The sequence below is a fragment of the Plectropomus leopardus genome, chromosome 12 (assembly GCF_026936395.1).
Source record: "Plectropomus leopardus strain MGB_pleo_1.0 chromosome 12, ASM2693639v1, whole genome shotgun sequence".
NCBI classification, from domain to species: domain Eukaryota; kingdom Metazoa; phylum Chordata; class Actinopteri; order Perciformes; family Serranidae; genus Plectropomus; species Plectropomus leopardus.
The window spans coordinates 28,651,038-28,673,009 of NC_142187.1; the positions used below are offsets into that span (position 1 = coordinate 28,651,038).

General features: G+C 39.2%; 2 protein-coding genes across 6 annotated transcripts in view; one reads left to right on the top strand and one right to left on the bottom strand.

Moving 5' to 3' along the window:
- Positions 1 to 4,638, bottom strand: part of prkci (protein kinase C, iota) — a 41,733-nt gene extending 37,095 nt beyond the window's left edge. Inside the window, exon 1 of the mRNA XM_042497331.2 lies at positions 4,286 to 4,638. Coding sequence (XP_042353265.1) covers positions 4,286 to 4,368 — 83 coding nt within the window. The 5' untranslated portion in view covers positions 4,369 to 4,638. The remainder of the gene's footprint in view (positions 1 to 4,285) is intronic.
- A 2,490-nt stretch (positions 4,639 to 7,128) lies between these two features.
- On the top strand, positions 7,129 to 21,502 carry phc3a (polyhomeotic homolog 3a). 5 transcript variants are annotated; one of them, XM_042498418.2, is made up of 15 exons: positions 7,129 to 7,290; positions 8,951 to 9,157; positions 9,910 to 10,065; positions 10,156 to 10,236; positions 10,957 to 11,109; positions 11,274 to 11,363; positions 11,586 to 11,808; positions 12,672 to 13,315; positions 13,407 to 13,530; positions 14,834 to 15,144; positions 16,021 to 16,180; positions 16,264 to 16,381; positions 16,820 to 16,952; positions 17,836 to 18,130; positions 19,818 to 21,502. In XM_042498418.2, exons 2-15 carry the CDS (start codon positions 8,984 to 8,986, stop codon positions 19,970 to 19,972), a joined length of 2,817 nt encoding a protein of 938 aa, XP_042354352.2. In that variant the 5' UTR covers positions 7,129 to 7,290; positions 8,951 to 8,983; the 3' UTR covers positions 19,973 to 21,502. The 5 variants fall into 5 exon arrangements, with proteins under 5 accessions (XP_042354352.2, XP_087941855.1, XP_087941856.1 ...); XM_088085729.1 differs by having other exon boundaries at positions 7,130 to 7,286; XM_088085730.1 differs by having other exon boundaries at positions 7,130 to 7,286; positions 14,837 to 15,144; positions 19,818 to 21,501.
- Positions 21,503 to 21,972: the final 470 nt, after the last annotated feature.

Here is a 21,972-nt window from a genome sequence, read left to right on the forward strand (position 1 = left end):
AATTGTGGTATTATTTTAAAGCCATATTGCCAAGCCCATCTCCTGGCGTCCTACTGCTCCATCTGTCTCCACATTGCAATACTAAAGAGCTGAAAAGTCTGTGTTAGAAATTATAATTAATTGGCAAATATTTTGAAAGTTTATAAAACTATTTGTCACTTTTCAAGCAAGAAAGTAAAAAAACAAACAGCTTCTTTAAGGGAGAATTTGCTGTTTTTCTTTTTTCTTTATTATAAAAATAAAAACTGAATATGTTACAGGTTTTTCGATTATTAGGCAGAAAAATGACTATAGAGACATAACTTGGGACAAACAACATGATGGAGAACATTATCAGGAGATTGTCTTTTACACTACACTTTTATTCTCAGTCCATCACTACTACTGCATAGCATCTGAATCAGTCAGTTTCTCGTCATGTGGTCAGTGCATTTACAGCCTTCTCTATTGACCGTCAACCTGAATGACAGCCAGTGACAGGCTGCGACTGCTACAGGCTGACACCAGTCTGCTGAGGCTGGCGCTGACCGATAGCAGACATGCAAATAGGAATGAATGGACTCGGAAAGGAAATTATACTGAAAATAGATGAGCTGAGACACTACCACGAAGTCTGAGCATTCAGAGAGTCAGGTTTACTTTGGTATTTGGATGTTTAAAAGGTTGAACAAAGAATCCCTCTGCCAGTTGATTTTATTGATTACCACTTTGAAACTTATCAGTGATGTGAGACTCTGGAGTGTTTGGATTGCAGGGAGACCTGCAGACTCTCTAACCTTTATGTCACACATTTACTTGGGCTGCTAACAATTATTTTTACTATCGATAAACATTAATCTGGTCAAAAAGCTGTGAGAAAATGATAATAAGTTTGCAAAGCCCAAGGTGACATCTTCAAGTGTCTTTTTGTTTTAGCTCACTATTATAAATGAAAAAGAGACATCAGAAATCTTGCCATCTGAGAAGCTGAGACCTGATAATGTGTAGCACTTATTTGACTATTTTTGCTCGAAAAATTATAGAAAACAATACTGAAACAATCCATTATCAAAATAGTTGCTGAATATTTTTTTCTACAAACAACTTTTTCAATGAGGTTTGTGTGACCTTTATTAAATAAATTATACATTATATTGTCTTAAAGCAGTGATTCTCAACTAACAGCCTCTGGGCCAAATCTGGCCTATGATAATGTGGAGGGTGAAAATAAAGTAATTCACACTGGGATTTTTTTTGTACTTTAAATGTAAATAAGGTGTCAGAGTGCATAAAAAGGCATCAAAATAGAGCTTGTTTATAAAAAAAAGAAGAAAAAAACTGGACACCCCCCCAACAGAGGTCAAGAATAATTATTCATGTATTAAATATTAACGTTTGTTTATATGCTGGCCCCTGGCCTAAAGTGTTTTTGTAAAACTGATCCCTGTGCAAAGTGGGGGAGCCAATGGCCCCATCCCTACTTACTACCCTCTACTTCCAGCCCCTTTGCTCAAGCCGCACCCATCCTCGAACTCTGCCCTTAATATGATCTCAACTGCACACCTGTAAAGTTTTGTAGCTGCATCTTGCATGCTTGTGATGCTATTGCAGTGACGGACAGACAGTCAGGCAGAAATATAAACACCTGGCAAAGTAATTAAAACTGCATCTGTGGTAGTTCCCTCTATAATAGGTGTCACAAGGACCACATTTGACCCTCATGACACACACATATATGGACTCACAAGATAAAAAACTATACCAGCCATCCCAATGTTGACGGGGCTGGTGATAACAGTAAAGAAACAGTTCTAACATGTAGCTGATACCTTATCAGTCAGTACCAATCTGATATATAGAATATGTGCAACTCTTCAATCTTCCACTCCTAACTCTTGCAGGAAAACAATAACAACACTGATGACTTCCTGACTTAATAGCCAAACAGCAAGACCATCTTACCGCATTCCCTCTTTGGCAGCATAGCTGACATTCCTCAGCAGCCGCCTCATAAATACTTCAGATGCTTTCTCCTGTGCAATGACACCTAATGATCAACACATATAACAGTGTTCATCAGGTGTGTCACAGAGCCCGTCAGAAATACAACAGGTCTGGCCGAGGTGACTTGCACTTCACGTTTTTCAAGTTTTGGCAGGGCTCCAATCACTGGCTCCATCAAACAGAGCCAGCGGAGCAGGGAGTGTCATGAAAACAACCGGGTGACCAATGATTTTCCATCATCACATCCAAGTGCGAAACTAAAACAGCTGAACTGCCTATGCCAGGCTTGACAAAAACTCAAAGCACTGGCATCTCCATACTCAAACAAATGAATAGTATATTGATAGATGTATGTGTTTATAATCTCTTGTTTGTCTTTATCTTTTTCCCTTTGAGAAGTGTTTCCCACAGCAGCGCTCTTCTCAGCTGGATTGACAGCCTATTTTAACTGTAGGCATTATAGAGATGGTTAAAGCTCCAGCTGAAACAATTAATCAATTTGTCTGATGACAGAAAATTAATCAGCAGCAATTTTGATAACTGATCACATAAGTATTTAACTGAAACAAAAATGTCAAATATATTTGAGTTCCAGCTTCTCAAATCTGGTGATTGTAAGTTATGTTTGATATTGTTGTAAATTGATCATATTCAGGTTTTGGATTGTTGTTCAGACTACATATTGAATATTTGAGGACAAATGTAGGGCTTTCAGGACTTGTGACTGGCATTTTCACTTTTTATTGGACATTACATAGATTAAACTATCTAGTGCTTAATCAAAATAATAATCCCTACAAATTGCACATATTCCCTACACTAAAGACATATATAGTATTTTTGTAGAATCTTTTTCATATTTCTATCGTAATTTTTTTATTCTAAATGTGAAGAAATCCACACAGGGGTTTGCTGCTTAGCCAGTGGGTTTATTTTCTTTCAGTTTTGTTTGCTTGTTTTGCTTTATTGCAAATAGTAGCTTTAAGGGATTAATTCTGCTTTTATTTTGTTTTGTTCGCAGTAAGTGAGCCATCTCCTTTGTAATTTCTTATGTTTCTTTTTTGGTTTTGATTTATTTGTGCCCACCGCTACAACTTTGAGAATCTAAGGCAGGAGTGTTTAAACTTTTTTTGAATGAGAGCCAAATTATATAATGTGAAAATACCTGGGCAGGGAGCTGCTTCTTGCATCAAAAAGCTAATTTAAAAAAAAAAAAATTGCAAAAAACAAGATTAGCTGCTGTTAGATAACCTGCCAGTTTGCTTGTTTACAGTCTGTTTATGAGAACACAGTAGTTCCTAAGTGATGAATGTCTACACGCTGTTGTCCAGCCATTGTAACGTGACGTGCAAAGTGATTATTCTTGAAAAACCAATATTGTGTGGCTGGCCATAGTTCATTGAAAGTCAATCTAGGGCTGAATGAAATTAATCAGAGGGTCATCGACATGCCTGATCGAAGACATATCTTGTGAGTTTCCCTTCCCAGTATGGGGATGCCTGATTCAGTATGTTGTTAAGTGCCCAACCTGGTTCTTCCTGTGTGAAGTTGATTTTATCCAAGAAAGTATTTTTGTAGCAAATACATATTGCTATCTTTTAATATAAAGCTGCTTGTCTGGCCTTATTATCTGTGGATGCCATATTATATTCTTAACTTTTGCAGTAGTTCATTATTACTATTTCTTATTAATGTGTTAATTTTAGGCACCAAATATCAAAGCAAAATTCACTGTAAGAGTGAACCTACTATATATAACTCTTCTGGTTCTGATCAATAAACGCTGTCACAATTTCCTGTTGTCAGACTGGCAATCCCTAAATTACATCACGTCAACTTGCCAAAACTGCCAGTAAGAAATTCATGTTAGTCAATGTATAACAACATGCCAGGTTAATTAGAAACATTATCAAATTGGGCTAATAAACTCAATAATTTCTGCCAGTGACAGATAGTACAACTAATGGCAGCAACTGTTAGCTAACTAGCTGACAGACTAGCTCCAAAGCTTCCCAACTGTGTCACATTTAATTTAGAGAATTAAACCACTTGACAACTTCACCGTCTTACAGGGACATTTCTTAACCAGCACAGAAAGCCTGGTCTTACAGTGACAGCATGTCTGGACAGTCTCACCTGTCTGTCCGCCTGGACAAGTTGACCTGAACCTGGTACCCAACATTAGCCAGCCGTTAGCTGGGTTAGCTAATGTTAGCTTAGCCACCTTTACAAGTCCAGAATTGCTCCTAGTGTGGTTACAAATAACGTCGCTGACATAGAGGGAGAAACAGCGAAGTCTTACCCTTTATAGTACGCTTTCACCCGGACTTGGTGGGAATTCTCGCCGGGGTGGGACATGGTGCTGTCCCGCAACGTCGGCATCATAAGCTCAGCCGCGGTCGGTCCGAGTCACCGATGCCTTCCTTCCTTCTTTGGTGTCTCTAGTTGTGTATCACGCCCCGAAACCTTTGTTTATAAAGTCCGTCGACACACCGAGTCAACAACGAAGCAAGTGATGATAGAAATGAAGAATTTGGCCTTCCTTAGAGAAACAAAAATAACATGTAAAGTAAAGAAAAACTTGCGGGGTCCACCAAACAACTCCCTACTGCAAAGGCCTAACGGCGGGCGAGTCCATTGTCGGAATGCTTGGGGGAGGCGCTTAGAGAAACAGACATGTAACGTTTGACAAATATAACATTTAAAACATTAAAATAAACTGTTTTATAGAATTTTGACGTTATCGAAGTACAACAAACCAGTATAATATAATTAACAAATCCGAAAAGTTAAATAAATAACTTGAAAGCATCCCGACTGTACCAACTGAAATACTTTTTGTGGGTAAGTGCTGCTTTCGGGTTCAAACATCTGAGCTCGGACATCGTAAAAGTCCTCAAGACATGTCGCGCTTTCAAGTGCCTTGATTCGGAAATAACATCATAATTGGCCGGTAACAAAGGCAAAAGCATTTGTGTACTTCCTTTTATTTATTTATTTTTAGAAGTAGGTGAGTAACTGTGAGCTGCCGTGCTAGAATGAATATAAAGTGAATGGATGTGATTGATAAAAGATAACACAAAATACACATGCTGTCTACACAACAGGTTTACATTAACTATAAAAATATAAGTAATTGCTTTGGATATTAGTAATATTGTAATTAAATAAAACTCAGGCCTATTTGTTTAATGCATTGCAACATTAGTAAACATTAATAAATAAATAAAATTTAAATCTGTCTCTGTTGCTTGCTGCGTCTCCCTTAGCCATTCGTTTTATCTACACGTGCATGTTTAAATCATAAATCAGATTATGTTCAGTCTGTGGTTCAAACATTTTTTTCCTGGTGATTCGCGCAGTTTTATCCATTTAAGACTTCTTAAATATTTCTGACAGTGCTTGAACACCACGTGAAAAGAGCATCCTTCGCAACTGAGAGCGAGCTGTCCCCATGGCTGTCCCCCAGGATGAGCCCCGGGGACACCTGTCACCCAAATGTCCAGTGTGTTCACTGCATAAAATACTGTTGTTTTTGTTTTTTATTTTATTTATGTTATTCCTGTGGGACAGAGAGAGACACCCAAACATTAAGCATAAGCTTTATGCACAACATTCTGTCTGTCTGTCCGTCCTTTTCTTTCTGTATTTTCTTTCTGTCAGTTTCCTCTCTTTGTCTGCCTTTCTTTCTTTCCCGTCCGTTCTTTTTCTCTCTTTTGTGTCCTTCTGTCAGCCTTCTTTCTGTCCTTATGCACCTAATAAGCCAATTAATCATTAATCATGTAGCTATACATACTTTTGTTGCATAAATATGCATTCGTTTTTGTCAACCTATTCTTAAAATCAAAAATTCCGTCCGGACTAAGGGACTGTTCGTTATTTATGAGAATGGAGGGTGTGGTTCAGGGTCACATATCCCCCAGTCACTCAGGGAGGCTCAAGAAAAAATATGTTGATCCTGTGAAGATCATGATATCATCATATCATGATGCCACTCTGATAAATAAAGTACAGTCCCTATTTATGCTGATTCATTTTATGTATTTTTTATCATGATGCATTCTCTCTCTTTTTTTGTGGCTCGTTTCATTTCCAAACACAACATATACAGACTGATTCTTGCAAATTTATCGCAAATAGATATTTATGTCAGTGTAAAATAAGTCAACTTTATTTTGCATATTACTGTCATGATATCCATATGCTTCAACTTTCCTTTTGTCTGTTATGTACTGACTTATTTAATGCTGCATTTTGTTACGATGCAGTTTGCAAACACACATTTTTTCTTCCTGTTTTATTTATAGATAAAATACACTAACTGTAAAGTGTCTTCTGAGAAAACAATGGGAGGGAGTGTTATTTAAAAGACACTGTAAAGTCTTATAAAGATATAGTAGTAAAAAAAACTTGTAACCTTTATGTTTAGTTTATATCTAAATGTTAGCATTACTCATAATTTTGTTGTATTTACGTAATTATGTGAAGTTATTGCAACTTAAAAATGACACATGGAATTACCTTGAATTTTCTAGGTGCTGGCAACTTTAATAAATCATGTTAATCTGATTTAACTTGATCATGACACAGATCATTTTGCAAATGATGAATTTAGGAAATCTGCAAGTTCTGTTTTGTTATCATGTTTAAAAAAAAACATAAAACTGTCTTCTTTTTAGTTTAAACAACTTCACAAAATCAAGTAAATATAACTAGATTTATAGTGAACTCAACAATTATATCAAGTAGCCATAAATGAAGACTAACAGCCTGATTATATATACTTAGGCCTACATTTTTCAAGGCAATCACTTTCCTAAACTTTGTTAAGTTAAGATCAGCTTGGCAGATTTTGCAGTGGAGGAAACTTAATGTTTGTATCAGCTCGTTTTTTGAAGCATCTTTTTGCATTTTCGGACATTTGAAAAGAGTTGAAAATTACAGAGTTTAAATCCATCAACACAGTCTTCTTTTTTGAGCCGATATCTATAAAGCATTATATATAATCATGATACAAGATACCTAAATAAAAGCCACGTAAAACGCACTTTTGAAGCGGTCAAACATCTGCGGGACTGTCCCTGTCTGTCCACGCAGCAGCGCGCAGCGGACTCCGGCTGTGGAAGGTCCTCCCGCACTGCGAGCGGTGCTGTATCAAGCCGCTTTTTATTGCCTGTTGTGTACCGTCTGATTTTTTTTAATCTCCATTTTAGACAATACTGACGCATCCGTAGTCTTCATGACTGGGACAGAGTGCCGGGGTCTGGTCAGCTCCTGATGGCCTGATGGTCCGTCAATAGCAGGCAGGTAACGCCGACAAGAGGTGATGATTGTGCATGCATGAAGCGCGAGGCAGACAGACAGACACACAGATAGACAGACAGACAGGGAGTCACATCCAGATGTGCTGAATGTATTAATGCTAAGGTTCCGAAATTATGGACAGTGCATTTAAGATAAGATGATTTTGCGGTGGTTTAGGTTTTATCGAGGATAAGCTGCCGGTGTTTAATTGGACAGAAGCGGCTCTGCAGCAAAAAGCAATCAATATTCATCCTGCTGAAACACATCTTCAGGGTTCATCCCCATGAAATATGGCAAAGAATTTGACTATTTGAAGGCTAGCCCTTTCAGATGATTATATTATTATCGTGAAAATATATTTAGCAGGCTTTATCAGCAATTAAAAGAGAAAAAAAGCATCTGTTGTGGCACCTTTGTCTGACGTTTTTCTCTCTCCAGATGTGGCACAAAATAACCTTTACACCTATTTTGAAAATAGATCTGTAATGTAACGATTTACTTTTTTCATATTAGGTATTCATAACAATGTTTTCATAGGTTACATGCAATCCACCTGTTTTTCTTCATGCTGATGTCATATTTGTTTCTAACTTAGGTATAATTTTGTTGATGCAGTTATGCTTTCTATATTAAAATGACCAAAGAAAAATAGAAAAAAATAGATGCTCTAACCTTAACCACAAAGTTAAGTTTGGTTACTCAACATTTTATTTAATGTACTTTTCAATTATATACATTAATTTAAAAGACAAAATAATAAATAAAATTGGTGTATAATAAAACACATAGGTTTATATAGACTATTTGTAACCTATATGAGATTTTTATGAACCAGAAATATATTGTTCTGTTTATTTAAGTGCTACATCTGATCGTTTATTATTATTGTTGTTGTTGTTGTTGTTGTTGTTGTTATTATATTATATATTATATGTCACTGTGCACTGTGAAATCAGATGAGTTCATCTAATGTAAAAAAAAATCTTGGAAACTGATTGCCTTGAAAATGGTAAGTAAAACTATTAATCTTTAGGTGTGTTAATATCTAAATGTTGTTTACTAATCATTTTGTTTATTTAGGTAGGCTAGTTTTGTGAAGTGAAGTGATACAACAAAATTGTATGTTGTTGTTATGTTATGATTGAATATAAAAAAAGTAAAATCAACTTGTCAAATTTACAATGCGTTATTTATTTATTTATTTGTGTGACTTTATATTCATTTTATTTGCTATTTCAATTGCTTTTTGGGTAAATTTCCTGAAGATTGAAGCAAGTTAAACTTAAACTGAACAGACTAATCATGTTGACGAATGTCATTCGTCTAGGCATTTGTTTCTGTCTGACAAACCGTTTTTATTGTAGCTTTGTAATAACACAAGTATAGACAGTCCTTTAATTAAAGAAGAGATCTGAGTGGGCCAGTTTCGCTGCAGTGAACTCAATGTAATTAATTCGTATTTTCAAAATAAAAGCAATTTATGTAAAACGGTTTAATTCTTTGCAACATTAACGTGTTCTCTCAGCAAAGCTCGTGCTGCAGAGACGTTTTACGTGACAACAAAGAGCTGCAGCACAGAGCCATCATCACCCTGATTCAGCTGAAGTTGTGCCTGTCTCGTTTAACTTCAGGCTGTTAATTCCTGTCTGTTTCACCTCCACAGTTTTTCCATTACTGACTCTGAGTGACCTGGGAGATGGACAGACAGGACCCTGGAGAGAAGCAGGCAGAGACTAATAGGACTGTGGCCACCACCCCCACTACATCAGCAGCTGTCACCATGGCAACAGCCAGCTCTGGCAGCACCACGTGCACCCAGGCGCCCTGTGCTTCCCTCAGCATCATCTCACCCGACAGACAGGCGGTCCAGGTAATAGACTGAGCCCGGTACCTCTGCTTGCATTAAACGATATGAAGGAAAAGGCAGAGTAGTTTAGGTGATAGACTGTACCAGGGTCCTCTGCATGCATTGTCTAGTTTGACAAGAGGAACGTCCATGTAACAGACAGTATCAGTATATTTGAGACCTATGCAGGCATTGTAGCTTACAATAGGACAGGCTGGTAGTCCACATAAAAGACAGTACCAAGGACCTCTGTATGCACTGTACAATTTGACAGACATGTAGTCCAGGTAATAGACAACATCTACGACCTATGTAGGTGTTGTAACTTACAATAAAGGCAGGTAGTCCAGTTAAATTCAATATCTGGAACCTTTGCAGGCATGTATTGCTTGGCTGTCAGGTGGTCCAGATAATAGACCCCTGCATGCATTGTTTATTTTGATTAGCAAGTAGATGACATCTTACGAAAGATAATCAGAACTGGAAATAGACAGTCTTTCGTTGCACTGCTTGGAGCATTTCAATTACTGAATTTTCATATCTCAAAAAGAAAAGTACCCATTACAAAGCATTACAAGTATTTAATTCTTGGAGTATTTGAATCCTAACATCAGATAAGATTTTTTCAAAATTAAATGTTCTAAATGCTACAAAGTTTCCTCTTTTTACTGCAATGAAAGCAAATGGAATAATAACCAGGAGACTAAAATCCTTGTGTTGCAGATAGTGGACTTCAGTTCATAAGTAATGTGCAAGATGTGTCCATCATCCAACAGGTGATCCAGCATGCCATCCACAGACCTCAGAGCATGGCGGCCCAGTACCTGCATCAGATGTACGCAGCCCAGCAGCAGCACCTCATGCTGCAGACAGCCGCCCTGCACCAGCACCAGCACAACCCCCATCTGCAGAGTCTGGCCACCATACAGCAGGTCAGATGGTGTCTGTCGTGTGTTAGTTTAAGCATGGAGAGTCGTTTTAACACAGTGTCATGAGTGTGATGTCTCTCTGATGTTTTTCAGGCTTCAGTCTGTCAGAGGCAGTCACCCTCTTCATCCAGCGGCAGTTTGGTTCATCAGCCTGCTGGCGTTTCCCAAAACTCAGTAAGTTTCTGTGTTATGACTCATCAATCTGAGCTGCTCCGAGCACAAGTAGAAGGGAGCATGCATCTACTGCTAATCCACTTAGCACCTCTGAGCTAGTTGAGCTAGCATGAAGGATGACATTAATGTTTTCACCTCCTCCTGTCACAAGCATGAGCCTGTTGTCCATGAGCCGATGCACGCCTCCTCCTGCACAGTGGTACAGTTGGCAATAATAGAGAAAAGGTAGTTCTGTAGTTCCTACTGGTCATGTTTTCTGGAAAGAGACATTGTTTTCTCAAAGTTTTTCGAGTTTTTCAAATGTATTTTTCAGCTTTGAGCATCACATGCCAAGTGCCATCTAATTCTGTTATATTGGCGAGAAGGCAGACATCTCCACGGCCGTTATCTCTAACACTGCAACTCACACAAAAGGACACAAAAATGTCCTAAAATCTTGGAAATGGTTTAAAATACTAGACAAGTCCTAAAATCCCAGAGACATCCTAAAACCCTAGAAATGTCCCAAAGTCCCAGAAATGTCCTAAAATCTCAGAAACATTTATGGGGCTGCTGCAACTGGCCCCTGGCCTCCTGTCATTTTGCAAAAGTCGCTCCTAAGCAAAGCAAGCTGAGTATCTCTGCTTTAAATTGATTTTAAAAATCACTACAGGAAAGATGAAAAATATTTATTTTTGATTTTGGAGTAAACTGTCTCATTAAACTCTTTCTTTTATCCAGATAACTTTACCAGCATCTCCAGTGACAGCACAGCTGATTGGTCGAACCCAAACCTCCACTGGTGCTGCGACCACCATATCCCAGCAGACCATGCTCCTGGGAAACAGACCCGCCAACTGTAACCAAGCTCAGATGTACCTTCGCACTCAGATGGTACAAACCAAAGTTGTTGGACCTACTTAAAAACTGCATGACTTGTTTGTCCTGTTTCTATTTTTGGTGAATGTGTTTTTCTTATGTTTTCTCACAACATGCAATTTGTTTATTTGTAACCACCGCGCCACCTGTCTCCCTGCTTTTTGCTTTTCTTCTGTAAGCTCATTCTAACCCCTGCTGCCACGGTGGCTGCAGTTCAGTCAGACCTCCCTGCTGTCACCTCCTGCTCCTCCTTACCTACCTCCTCTCAGGTACAAACTTTGCCAGGCACTAAATTAGAATAATGCATGCACGCCACAAAACCGCACAGTCACGGAGTTCAGGATGTCACAAACCTCAAGCATGAGCCAGATTGCAAACTTTAAAGTTATGAGAGAAATACATAAGTGAGAAACTTAATGATAGAACAGTCATGTATAAAGTTGGGCTTTTATAAACAGTGTAGAAGTGATTTCCCGTTTGTTTGTATTCAGGTGCAGAATCTCGCTCTGCGTGCCCACTTGCCTGGAGCTCTGGCCGCCGCCCACAGTGTGATTTTAAAGCCATCCACCCAGACACAAGCCGTGACTTCGGCCAACTCTTTATCCAAGACGTCAGTCTGCGGGACGAAAACCAACCAGCTGACAGACACCCCAACAGAAACTGGAACGGCTGATGTCACCAGGCTGGCCTCAGCAGCTCAGATTATAACCCCAGGTGAGGAAAATTTTACTCATGTTGCAGCTGACCAGTGAGCTAGCTAGCTTGCTGATTCCACAACGCTGTGATGCAACAGTGGTTTCAGATGAACAATTTAAAAAAATGAAATTAAAATTTGTACTAGATCTATGTTTGCAAATAAAAGAATGAGTTGATTAAAATCAGCAACTATATGAAATTTCCATCCGGTTGCGCAGGCATGTTGCCGCTGATGGCATTGTACAATTCCTGCAGCCATGCCATTACCATGTCTCTGTGAAGATGTGTGCAGTCTCTGATATCCCGTCGCTGAGTGAGACTCAATCGCATCTCATCCACTCCTGCGACCACACATTAGCCAGAAGAAAGCTTGGTAGAGGAACAGCTCTCAGTCCAAGTCAGGTCAGCCTCGTCCTGATGCCGGCTCTCCTTCCTCTCTTCATCCAGTGCTTTCGGTTTTGTTCTTCCCCTCCGGACTGGCTGCTCGATGTATGCCGTTGGTGGGCATCCTCTTGCAGTCTGCTGCATTCAGTCCAAACCCCACACAACTTTTCCGATGTTGTTAAGTCTTCATCATAGAAAAGTCATGCTTCAGGAGAAGGGGCCATGGAGTCGAAAAAGTAGCAGGGATTTGTGGTACTAGCTGCTGCATCTACATGTGCTGCCGTCATCATTGATACTGTCAGCCTTTATTTCGAAAGAGCAACTGCCAGCGGGGATACACCAACTCCTATGTCATCACTTACTGCAAACAATGGTGTTGCTTCATTCCTTACTCAATCAGTAACTGACAGACATTCACATTTACAGGGTTGTCCTCGCCACGGTGATCCCGCCAAAAAGAGATACTCATGTCTGTCTTTGCGTTACTCTCCTTGCAGCTTACTCTCCAGTGCAGACCCACGCTCTGGTCAAGCAGCAGCTGTCCTGTCCACCAGGTCAGCGGGTTGCGCACCACCAGCTCATCCTCCAGCAGGCGACAGGAGGAGCTCCAAACCACAGGCAGCTCCAGCCCATTGCCCTCAGAGTCGCACCACCAGAAACAAACTCCAGCGCTCTTCCTCTTTCAGTTAAAAGAATGACCACCCCCAGCACCCAGTCGCAAACCAACAACGACCCCCAAAACCCCTCCTGCTCTTCTTCTTCTCCTCCATCTGGCACCAGCGTGTTTGCATCCTCAGCTCCGACCTCAATCCCAGCCGCCACCATTCAGCCTCAGCCTCCGCCTCTGGTGGCCGCTCCACAGCGTCGGACCTCATTTCCACAAGTGCAGAACCAGCCTCCACCTCCTCCTCCGCCTCTGGTTCTCCCCAGGCTGCCCCAGAACCCCCCTGCCTCCCTCCAGAGACTGTCCCTCCACTCGGTCCAGGCTGTGGCTGTCCAGTCGGGACAGGTGCTGCTGACGGAGCAGGAGCTGCCTGTAGCAGAGGCTCTGGTCCAGATGCCCTACCAGAACCTCCCACCTCCTCAGACGGTGGCTGTCAATCTGAAAGTGCACAGAGTCCGACAAAATGAAACGCCATCGGTGAGTTGCTCTGCATTGTGGTGAAGTTCTGTAAATATTGCCTGCTGTCAGTGTTTTTTTGATCCAGGGTTTGTTGTGTTTTGAATTCTAGTCGGGGCAAACGTGCAAAGTGAATGGATTGAGCTCAGAGGAGAGGAAAAATGAACGTTCCCCCAATCCACAGCGAGACAGGAGCCTGACACCTCTCAATGGACCTCCAAAGCAGAATGGTGCAGGTAACATATGATGAGGAATAAAACAGAAAAGATGGAGGCCAATAAAACTCGTTCTAACAATACAGAATCTCCACATTATAAAAGTGCAACTTACTGTGTCTTGAATTAAAAATTTGAACCTAAATCTGTTTCATAAAGCTGGTTTGGAGCTTTATTTGACCACTAAAATTGGTGCAGAAAATTTTGCAAGACAATACGATAATTAACATTTCCTAGAAACTTAAAGAGACAGTTCACTCCAAAAACAAAAATAGATATACTGCCTCACAGTGGTATGCCTCTCCACATCAGTCAAGTTGCACTTACAGTTTCCATCCATGTCTGTGAAAACATGGATGCTTCACACACAGAAGATACAATCAGCACAGTTTCAAGGTGGACACTCAAGTATATTGAGTCATTGCCAAAAACATGTTTTATGAGCTCACTGTGAGCTTGACCCTTGACCACCAAAATCTAAGTAGTTCAATCTTGAGTCTACTCGAACATTTGTGCCAAATTTGAAGGAATTCCCACAAGGAGTTCTTCAGATATCGCATTCACAAGAATGAGACGGACGAGGTCACATTGATTTTCACCTTTGACCTTTGACCACCAAAATCTACCCAGCTGATCATTGAGTCCAAGTGAATGTTTGTGTCAAATTTGAAAAAAATCCCTTCTTGAGATATCACGTTCACAGAATGTGCTGGACGTTCGGACACAGTATAGTTCGGTAGAAAGAAAATAGTTCCTATGTGAAACTGCTCATAAAAAGGTCTGTGGATTATCTTGAGTAACCAGGTCATGATTATTGGAAAGAGACATTGCTGTTGAGTTTTTCAAATGTGTTATTTGGCATTTTGAGCACAAGTCGAGTGCCATCTAGTTCCATTTTATTGGAGAAAAGGCAGACATACGGCTGATATCTCCAACACTATGCAGCTCTCACCAAAACAATCTAGATTTATAAACAGCACTACAAATACAAGGAAAAATATGCTTTTGATTTTGGGTTGAACTGTCCCTTTAAATTCTCTATTTGTTGGATTACGTTACTTGTTTTGAATGATCACATAACAGCCTCCATACGGTTAAAATACTGTTCAAATGACTTCAAATTGGCTGTCTGCCACTGAAAAATAACCTATCTGGGACAAGGTTACTCTGGAGTAATGCGTTTCCATGGTCACACTTGTTTACACCTCCTTTAGGAAACAGAATTTCTTAAAAATAAACTGGAATCACTGGAATAAGCCTGGTTCAACTGGTATCCTCTCTTTAGAAAACACCCCTAAGCTCTGTTCTCTTTCCTGCCTCTCAGCAGTGATGGATTCATCCTCCATCACATCGAGTCGTTCAGTGATCAGGTCACCAGTGGTGGAGGAGCCCTCCCAGCTCACCACCACCTCCTCCACCACCACCACCACCACCACCACCACCAGCAGCAGCAACCCTCCTCCTCCATCTCCTCCTCTACCTCCTCTGGTCCTGCCAGCTGCAGTCAGAGGCCCCAGCCAGCCGCCCTCGTCCCCAACCAGCGTCCCAGGGAGCCCTGACAGGATTCACACATCCCACGTCCTTACACACCTCATAGAGGGCTTCGTCATCCGAGAGGGCCTGGAGCCGTTCCCGGTATGAACGCCGGATTAGCATTAAGTGTTAAGCACTTGCACTGTATTTTGTTATTATAATAACTATTTAATATTCAAATGTTTACAGAGCAGGTATGATAGAGAATGTAGAATAAAACATTTCCAGTTGTTTAATTTTGGTGTCAAAATAAAAAAAAGGGCTTTTTTTTAGTCTCACATTAAAGGTGTAAGTATACTGACGGGAATTTGGTGGCATCTAGCAGCGGATTGCAGATTGAAACCAGTTAAACTCAGTGTTTAGGAGGTTTTTACCAGAAGCTTAATTATTAGCAGAGGTCTCTTGCTCTCCAAAACAAACGGACTCTGTGTTTAAAACCGCTAGAAACGCTGAATAAAGCAGATTTATGCTCCGGCGCTGCTCATTGCACATGGGCTTCTTACTATTGAGGTCATTATGAAAATGTGAATGGTCCTATCTGGAGCCAGTGTTTAGTTTGTCCATTTTGGGCAGCTGCAGAAACATTGCTGCTCAACAAGGTGATCCGCATAAATGAGGACCTGCTGCTCGTGTTGATAAAAACAACTCATTTTAGGGGACGAAAACACAACTATTTATATTTTCAGGTAAATAATCTGATTGTATTTCCATCTTTGCTGAGCAAGTTTAGTGTGAAATTCATTAAAAGCCTGTCGCATATAGACGCCTGTCCCAAATATAAACCTTTTGACTTCAGTGATTTAGGCAAACAAAAGCCCGGGCTATTAACTGAAGTTTTACAGTATCTACTGATATCGTCTCTTATCGATCGCCAGCCCCTGAAACTGAAGCAGATCGTAGCAGATATTGTTTTGTTGTCCAGCGAATCAATATAATATTTTATCGTGATGAAACTTGTGATTTACACTCTTCGTGCAGGTGGTCTCGTCCTCGCTGTTAGCGGACCAGCAGGCTTCACTTCCTGAATCTCAGGAAATCCAAACCAACGGGGACGCAGCAGCAGAGGACAGTCCGCTGGATGCTGACCAGTCGGATTCAACAGACTCAGAAATGGACGACGACGGCCCTGCAGCAGATGGTAGCTGACTTGTGTGTGTGGAAACATATATATATATACTGTGTGTGTGTGTGTGTGTGTGACTAACAGCTGGTCCTGTGAAGTTGCAGAGCTGGTGGAGAGTGTGTCAGGTGTGCTGGAGTGCGAGTTCTGCGGGAGCCGAGGTTACTCTCACACCTTCCTGCGCTCCAAACGCTTCTGCTCCATGGCATGTGTCCGCAGGTAAATTAAGCGCTCACACATCGAGATGCACCAATGACACTCCAATTAACTGTTTGAACCTGAGAAAGGTAGCATGATCTCATTAAAAAACATGGGCGGAAGGCAATGAGTAATTTATAAAGAAAATAAATAAAAAATAGCAAGAAATTTGTAAAAAAAAAATAAAAATAAAATAAATATACAAGAAAATTACCAAAAAAAGAAGAAAAAAAAAAGAAAAAAGTAGAAAAACAAAAAAATACCATAAAAATTGTAAAGAAAGAAAAAAAAGTAGGATAAATATAAAAACAAGTCTGCACTCCGACAGGAAAATAAAATCTAAAACGGCTTTTGGGTTTCAGCAGTGACATTGAGACTTCAATGACATTACTATTCAAATATGATAATCTGCAGTGAACTGTATGAATCTTAATTTAATTTTTTTGTCTCTGTGTTTAGGTTCAGTGTGAGCTGCACCAAGCGGATCACTGTGCTGAGAGCAGGTCGCTGGGGTCACAGGCCGATGGGCCGGAGAGGACGACCCCCCAGCAGCAGAGTCAACGGAGCCTCCCGAGAACACTTTCTGAGACAGGTCAGTTATTATCACTCACCTGATGCATGTAGCAAAACGCAGAGAGCTGCAGGGATCACTGGTCCTCTGAGACGAGCCGCTCTCTGGGGAACAGCTGCGTCTGACAGCGGCAGAGCGGAGAGGGAGACTCCAGATCTGTGAACACATAAATAAAAAATACTGTTTCAAAAAGACTCAGCCGAGACACTTCTTTATGTCTGCAAAAAGAGTTTTCAGCCCAGGTCGGAAGAGATTAAAATATGTTGAAATGAAGAGAAAAAACTAACAGGAAAGTCTGTAAATAAAATGATGACCACCTTGTGAGGCACAATTTTATTTATTTTTTTAAAATGTCCAGAAGTATTATGTTTTCAGGGTTATCCATACGTACGTCTGATTCTTGTGAATACAATATCTCAAGATTGTGTCGAGGAAATTTCTTCAAATTTGCCACAAACATCCACTTAGACTAGAGGATGAACTGATTAGACTTTGGTGGTCATAGGTTAAAGGTCAAGGTCACTGTGAGCTTGCATCTGTCCTACTGTTGCAAATGCAATAGTTCACAAACACCCTAAAGAAATGTCTTTAAATTTGAAATTTAAAAATGACTTAATTTGACTTGATTAGATTTGGTCAAAGGCCAAGGTCACCGTCACCTTGTATCCGTCTCATTCTCATGAACGCGATAACTCCAGAATGCCTTGAAGGAATTTCATAAAACTGTTTGCAAACGTCCACTTGGGCTCAAGTACAGGTTAGATTTAAATCTAGTTTTTGATGTGTTTTTCGTGGTAAAAATACACTGTATAAACCACTGGTATACCTGGTTTACCTTTACTGTTAACAGTCTGCACCAAAAACACTGCAGACACATTGTCTTCTTTGTGTTTGTGCTCCACAGGCTCGTGGGTCGTTTGACTCAGAGGAGACCCGGCAAAGATCAGTGAGAGAAGATGAAGAGCAGGAACAGAACAGAAAAGAAGATGAGCCTCCCGTTCCCATGACAACCAGGCTCCGGAAACAGGCCGAGAGAGCGCGCGAGAGAGAGAAAGACCAGGAGAGAGAGCAGGAGAGAGCGCAGGAGCAGACGATGACAGAAACAATCAGTGTTTCTGATGGAGAAGAGGACGAAGACGTCGGCTGTCCGTCTCAGTGGAACGTAGAACGAGTGTTTTCTTTTATCAACTCCCTGCCAGGTACTGCTGATACTTTAGTACGTGTTTTATCACTGAAAACGGCAGATAAAGTTGCACCCTGAGCATCAGAAATAATTTATTCAAATACTAAACATACGTACAAAGTTGATGTACATGTGCTTTTAATTAAGACTCCTTTTTTCACACTTCTGCTCCACAACATTTCAGAGGAAAATACTTTTTACTTCACTACATGTATTTGACGGCCGGATTTAACTTTACAGATATTTTTTTGCATACAGACATAAAATATGTTTTGTTATAATTTTAGGTAATTTACAGTATATACAAGTACAGCTGAAACAATTAGTTGATTGACAGAAAATTATCTATTTTGATTATCGTGTCAGTCATTTTTCATGAGAAACATTTCATGTGTCCGCTTTTTGAGGATTTTCTGCTTTTGTTTTTTTCTTTTTAAATTTTAGCAATTTTTTTTAAAGGGTTGGATAACTGGTTCGACACAACAAGGCATTGTAAAAGTGTTCCTTTAAGCTCTGAGTAACTGTGCTGACATTTCTTACCATTTTTAGAGTTTTTACAAACAAAACAGTCAATGGATTAACTACATTAAATATTTAACAGATTAATCCAAAATAAAAATAATCACCAGCTGCTGTTCTGTACAAAATAGAAAAAAAATGAGCTCCATATCAAACAATTGTAAGAATAAAATCCTGGTTTTATGGCAATACATCAGTTATTATAATCTAATGATATATAAAAGTCACAGGGACCACTGAATACTCTACCTTTTTAATCTTTAAATGCTTTTATTTTTGTTTTTGCAGTGAACTGAATATTTCCTTCATGACTAGTGCTTTGTATTATGGGAGCAAAAACAAACCCCCAAAAACAATATTTTAAAAAATTAAAGTGTTTTCTGTTTTACAGAAAAAGGTGTCTAAGTGTGGTAAAAGTCTGTCTGAGTTAAAGCAGGCAGAATCTGAGTTCAGCTCATCTTTGTGATAATTGCATTTACTTTAAAATGCAATAAATCAGAGCACACTGTGACAGTTTGTAATGATTTTAGAATAGAAATTATTGATTTTTTTCCCCCTCAAAATATAAAATTACAATTTAATTTAAACAGCTATTAAAGTGTTTAAACTGAACATTTGAAACTCCAGTCAATAATATGATATGATCATAGTCATTATATGACTTCTACAAGATCATTTGGTCATCTGAAAACAATTAAAGCCTGACAGCCATCATATTAATCCAGTAACGTGTACAAAACAAAATACAATAACGTGACGCTCATAAGTTGCCAAACACAGAAAACGCCATGTTTTCTCAAATCCTATAATACACAAAAAGTAAACAAGATTTTAAAAAAACATTACCCCTTTTTATGTTATGCGGGTAGGTTGGTAGCACACTTTTGTTTTCCTCTCACTGTTCTCTCATTTCTAAAGAAAAATCTGCAAACACCACCGTTTTTACTGTCAAGGACATAAAATGAATCCCCTCCTGTGCATCAAATTAACGTCGCCAGATGGTAAGAAGAGCCGAGGTAGCTTTTAGTAAATTGCCTCATAAAAGCTGGAGGAGGCCCGTGTTTTTAACAATACGTATTTTTGTAGAAACTTGATATTTTACCAACTTGATATATGTTTATAAGTAAGTTATTCTTCAAACAATGAACACACACCGTTTATTCTGTAATCTGTCTTTTCTCCAGGTGGTCAGGATGTAGCCGAGGAGTTTCGCTCTCAAGAAATAGACGGACAGGCTCTGCTGCTTCTGACAGAGGAGCACCTGGTCAGCACCATGAACCTTAAACTGGGACCAGCACTCAAACTGTGCGCCCACATTAACTCTCTGAAAGATGCATAAAACATTTCTACTCTCCATCAGTGGATTTGAGTTGATGAAGAAAAACAGGACGGAGTTTTTAACTTTCCACCTCTGCAGAGACAACAAATAAAGCGACTTTGATTTGTCCTCGGACTCACACAAAGACGGTTAAAACAGACTGAGCCCACTGCCAACGATTTCACTGCCGAGTGAAGTCAAAACTCTGCAACAGCTGATTTTAACACAAAGCCGAGCAGCTCTTTTGATCTCCTCTCCTCACGCGATTGTAGCTCCGGTTATCCATTTGTTTCAAAATGGCAAAATTAAAAACTTTGTATCATTTGTAAACAAAGAAAACCACTTAACAATATTACACATGAAGTAAAAGGATGCTGTACAATCTCAAAGTTTACATTTGAAGTTTGATACACATATCATCAGCAGACTCATGATTTATGGAACCAAACTGATGACAGTTATTTATGATTTATTTATTATTGCCATAGTTAATATATAAATAAAACCATTCAAATATCGTGCATTGTTTTGTGGGTTTGTTGAGTCAAATGTTAGGATCTACTTTTACTATTGGACATTTATAAATGTGAAAAAGATTTGAACGCAAAAGCATTAATTATTTTTGAACAGACAGACTCTCAGGTTGTCTGTTCATACCACATATTCAGTAAAAAAGAAATAAAATTCAAACTAAAAGCACCTTTTTTAAAAAATCTCATGAATTTTTGGTGTACCACCACCAGAGGGCGTCGTTTATGCAGCTACGATATTTTCCTGCTGCTGCTGTAAAGAGGACAGCACCGGGACAGCCAAGTAAAAGTTTGTTAACGGGCACATTACTCATCCAGCTCTAATAACGATGGTCATTTTATTTTTTTTTTGAAAGAAGAAAAACAAAAACAGACCTATATTACATTTTGGAGGCCAATACCATTACCTATATCTGAGAGCTTTAAAAAAGTGATATTTCAGCTGACAAAAGTTTTTAATTTTTTTCTTTGACATTTTTTCTTTTACATATAACAAGCATTTTAATAAGATAAGATAGAGTACCCCAAAGTTGTAAGTTATAAATGCGTAGTATGAGTCTCCAACATTTGGAAACTCGGATGCTAATGTGCATATATGTTGGGAACTTTGCACAACTTTCCTGGTTTGTATAAATGTGCGTAATGACATATACTAACAGTATTTCAATCATTGCTTGGCCAATTTGCACATTATCTGGTTGGTTTTGGGGTTTCTTTGCGGAGGATGAATCCATTTCTGATCAGTTGTTATAACTCGTGTAACTAGTGCACATATAAGTCTCTGTTCTGATATTTTTGTTTAAAATTTTGTTTTAAAAAAACAAACTGCTTTCAGGACTTGTGTGTCCCACCTGGTAAATATGCCTTTATTATACTATCTTTGCCATGCTACCTGCCTTTCTTACCAACATTTACCAACTGTGTATCATCTCAGTGTGATGGTCTGTAAACTCAAATGTCAAGCATTGTTCCATTCATGTGTTTCTAAATATAGTATTATTTATAACCAATGAAGTTATTCCAATTATTTCAAATACATTAAAGTTACCTGTTTAATCCTGTCAATTCAATGTCCTTTAAAACATCTAAATTGAATAAAAATTAATTCAAAATCAACTCAAATGCAGTTAAAATATGCAAACATCTGGTCTACTAATATCAGAAATGGATTCAGCAACCCCAAAAACCCCCCAAAATAATGTCCAAATTGGCCAAGCAGTGGCTGTCAATATATGCCATTATGCAGATTTATGCAAATTAGGTATATTATGCAAATTTCCAACATATGCAAGTTAGCATCTGGCAGTTTCCTAATGTTGGTGACCCACATTATGCATTTAGAAGGTAAAACTCAACATTTGCGAGATAATAATGGGGCTCTGGCACTATTAGTTTGTTATTTTTCTGATGTTCCTAACTGGTTAGCACTTACATCTGAAATATATTCTGTCATTTAGTTACAATGACAGTTTATTTTTTGGACAGCCCAGA

What these genes read in the sequence shown, in the direction of transcription:
- phc3a (XM_042498418.2), top strand. Translation starts at nt 8,984, where the DNA reads ATGGACAGACAGGACCCTGGAGAGAAGCAGGCAGAGACTAATAGGACT. An exon ending in TGTACCTTCGCACTCAGATG is followed by an intron (nt 11,110 to 11,273) that starts GTACAAACCAAA and finishes TTCTTCTGTAAG; the next exon opens with CTCATTCTAACCCCTGCTGC. An exon ending in GAGAACACTTTCTGAGACAG is followed by an intron (nt 16,953 to 17,835) that starts GTCAGTTATTAT and finishes TGTGCTCCACAG; the next exon opens with GCTCGTGGGTCGTTTGACTC.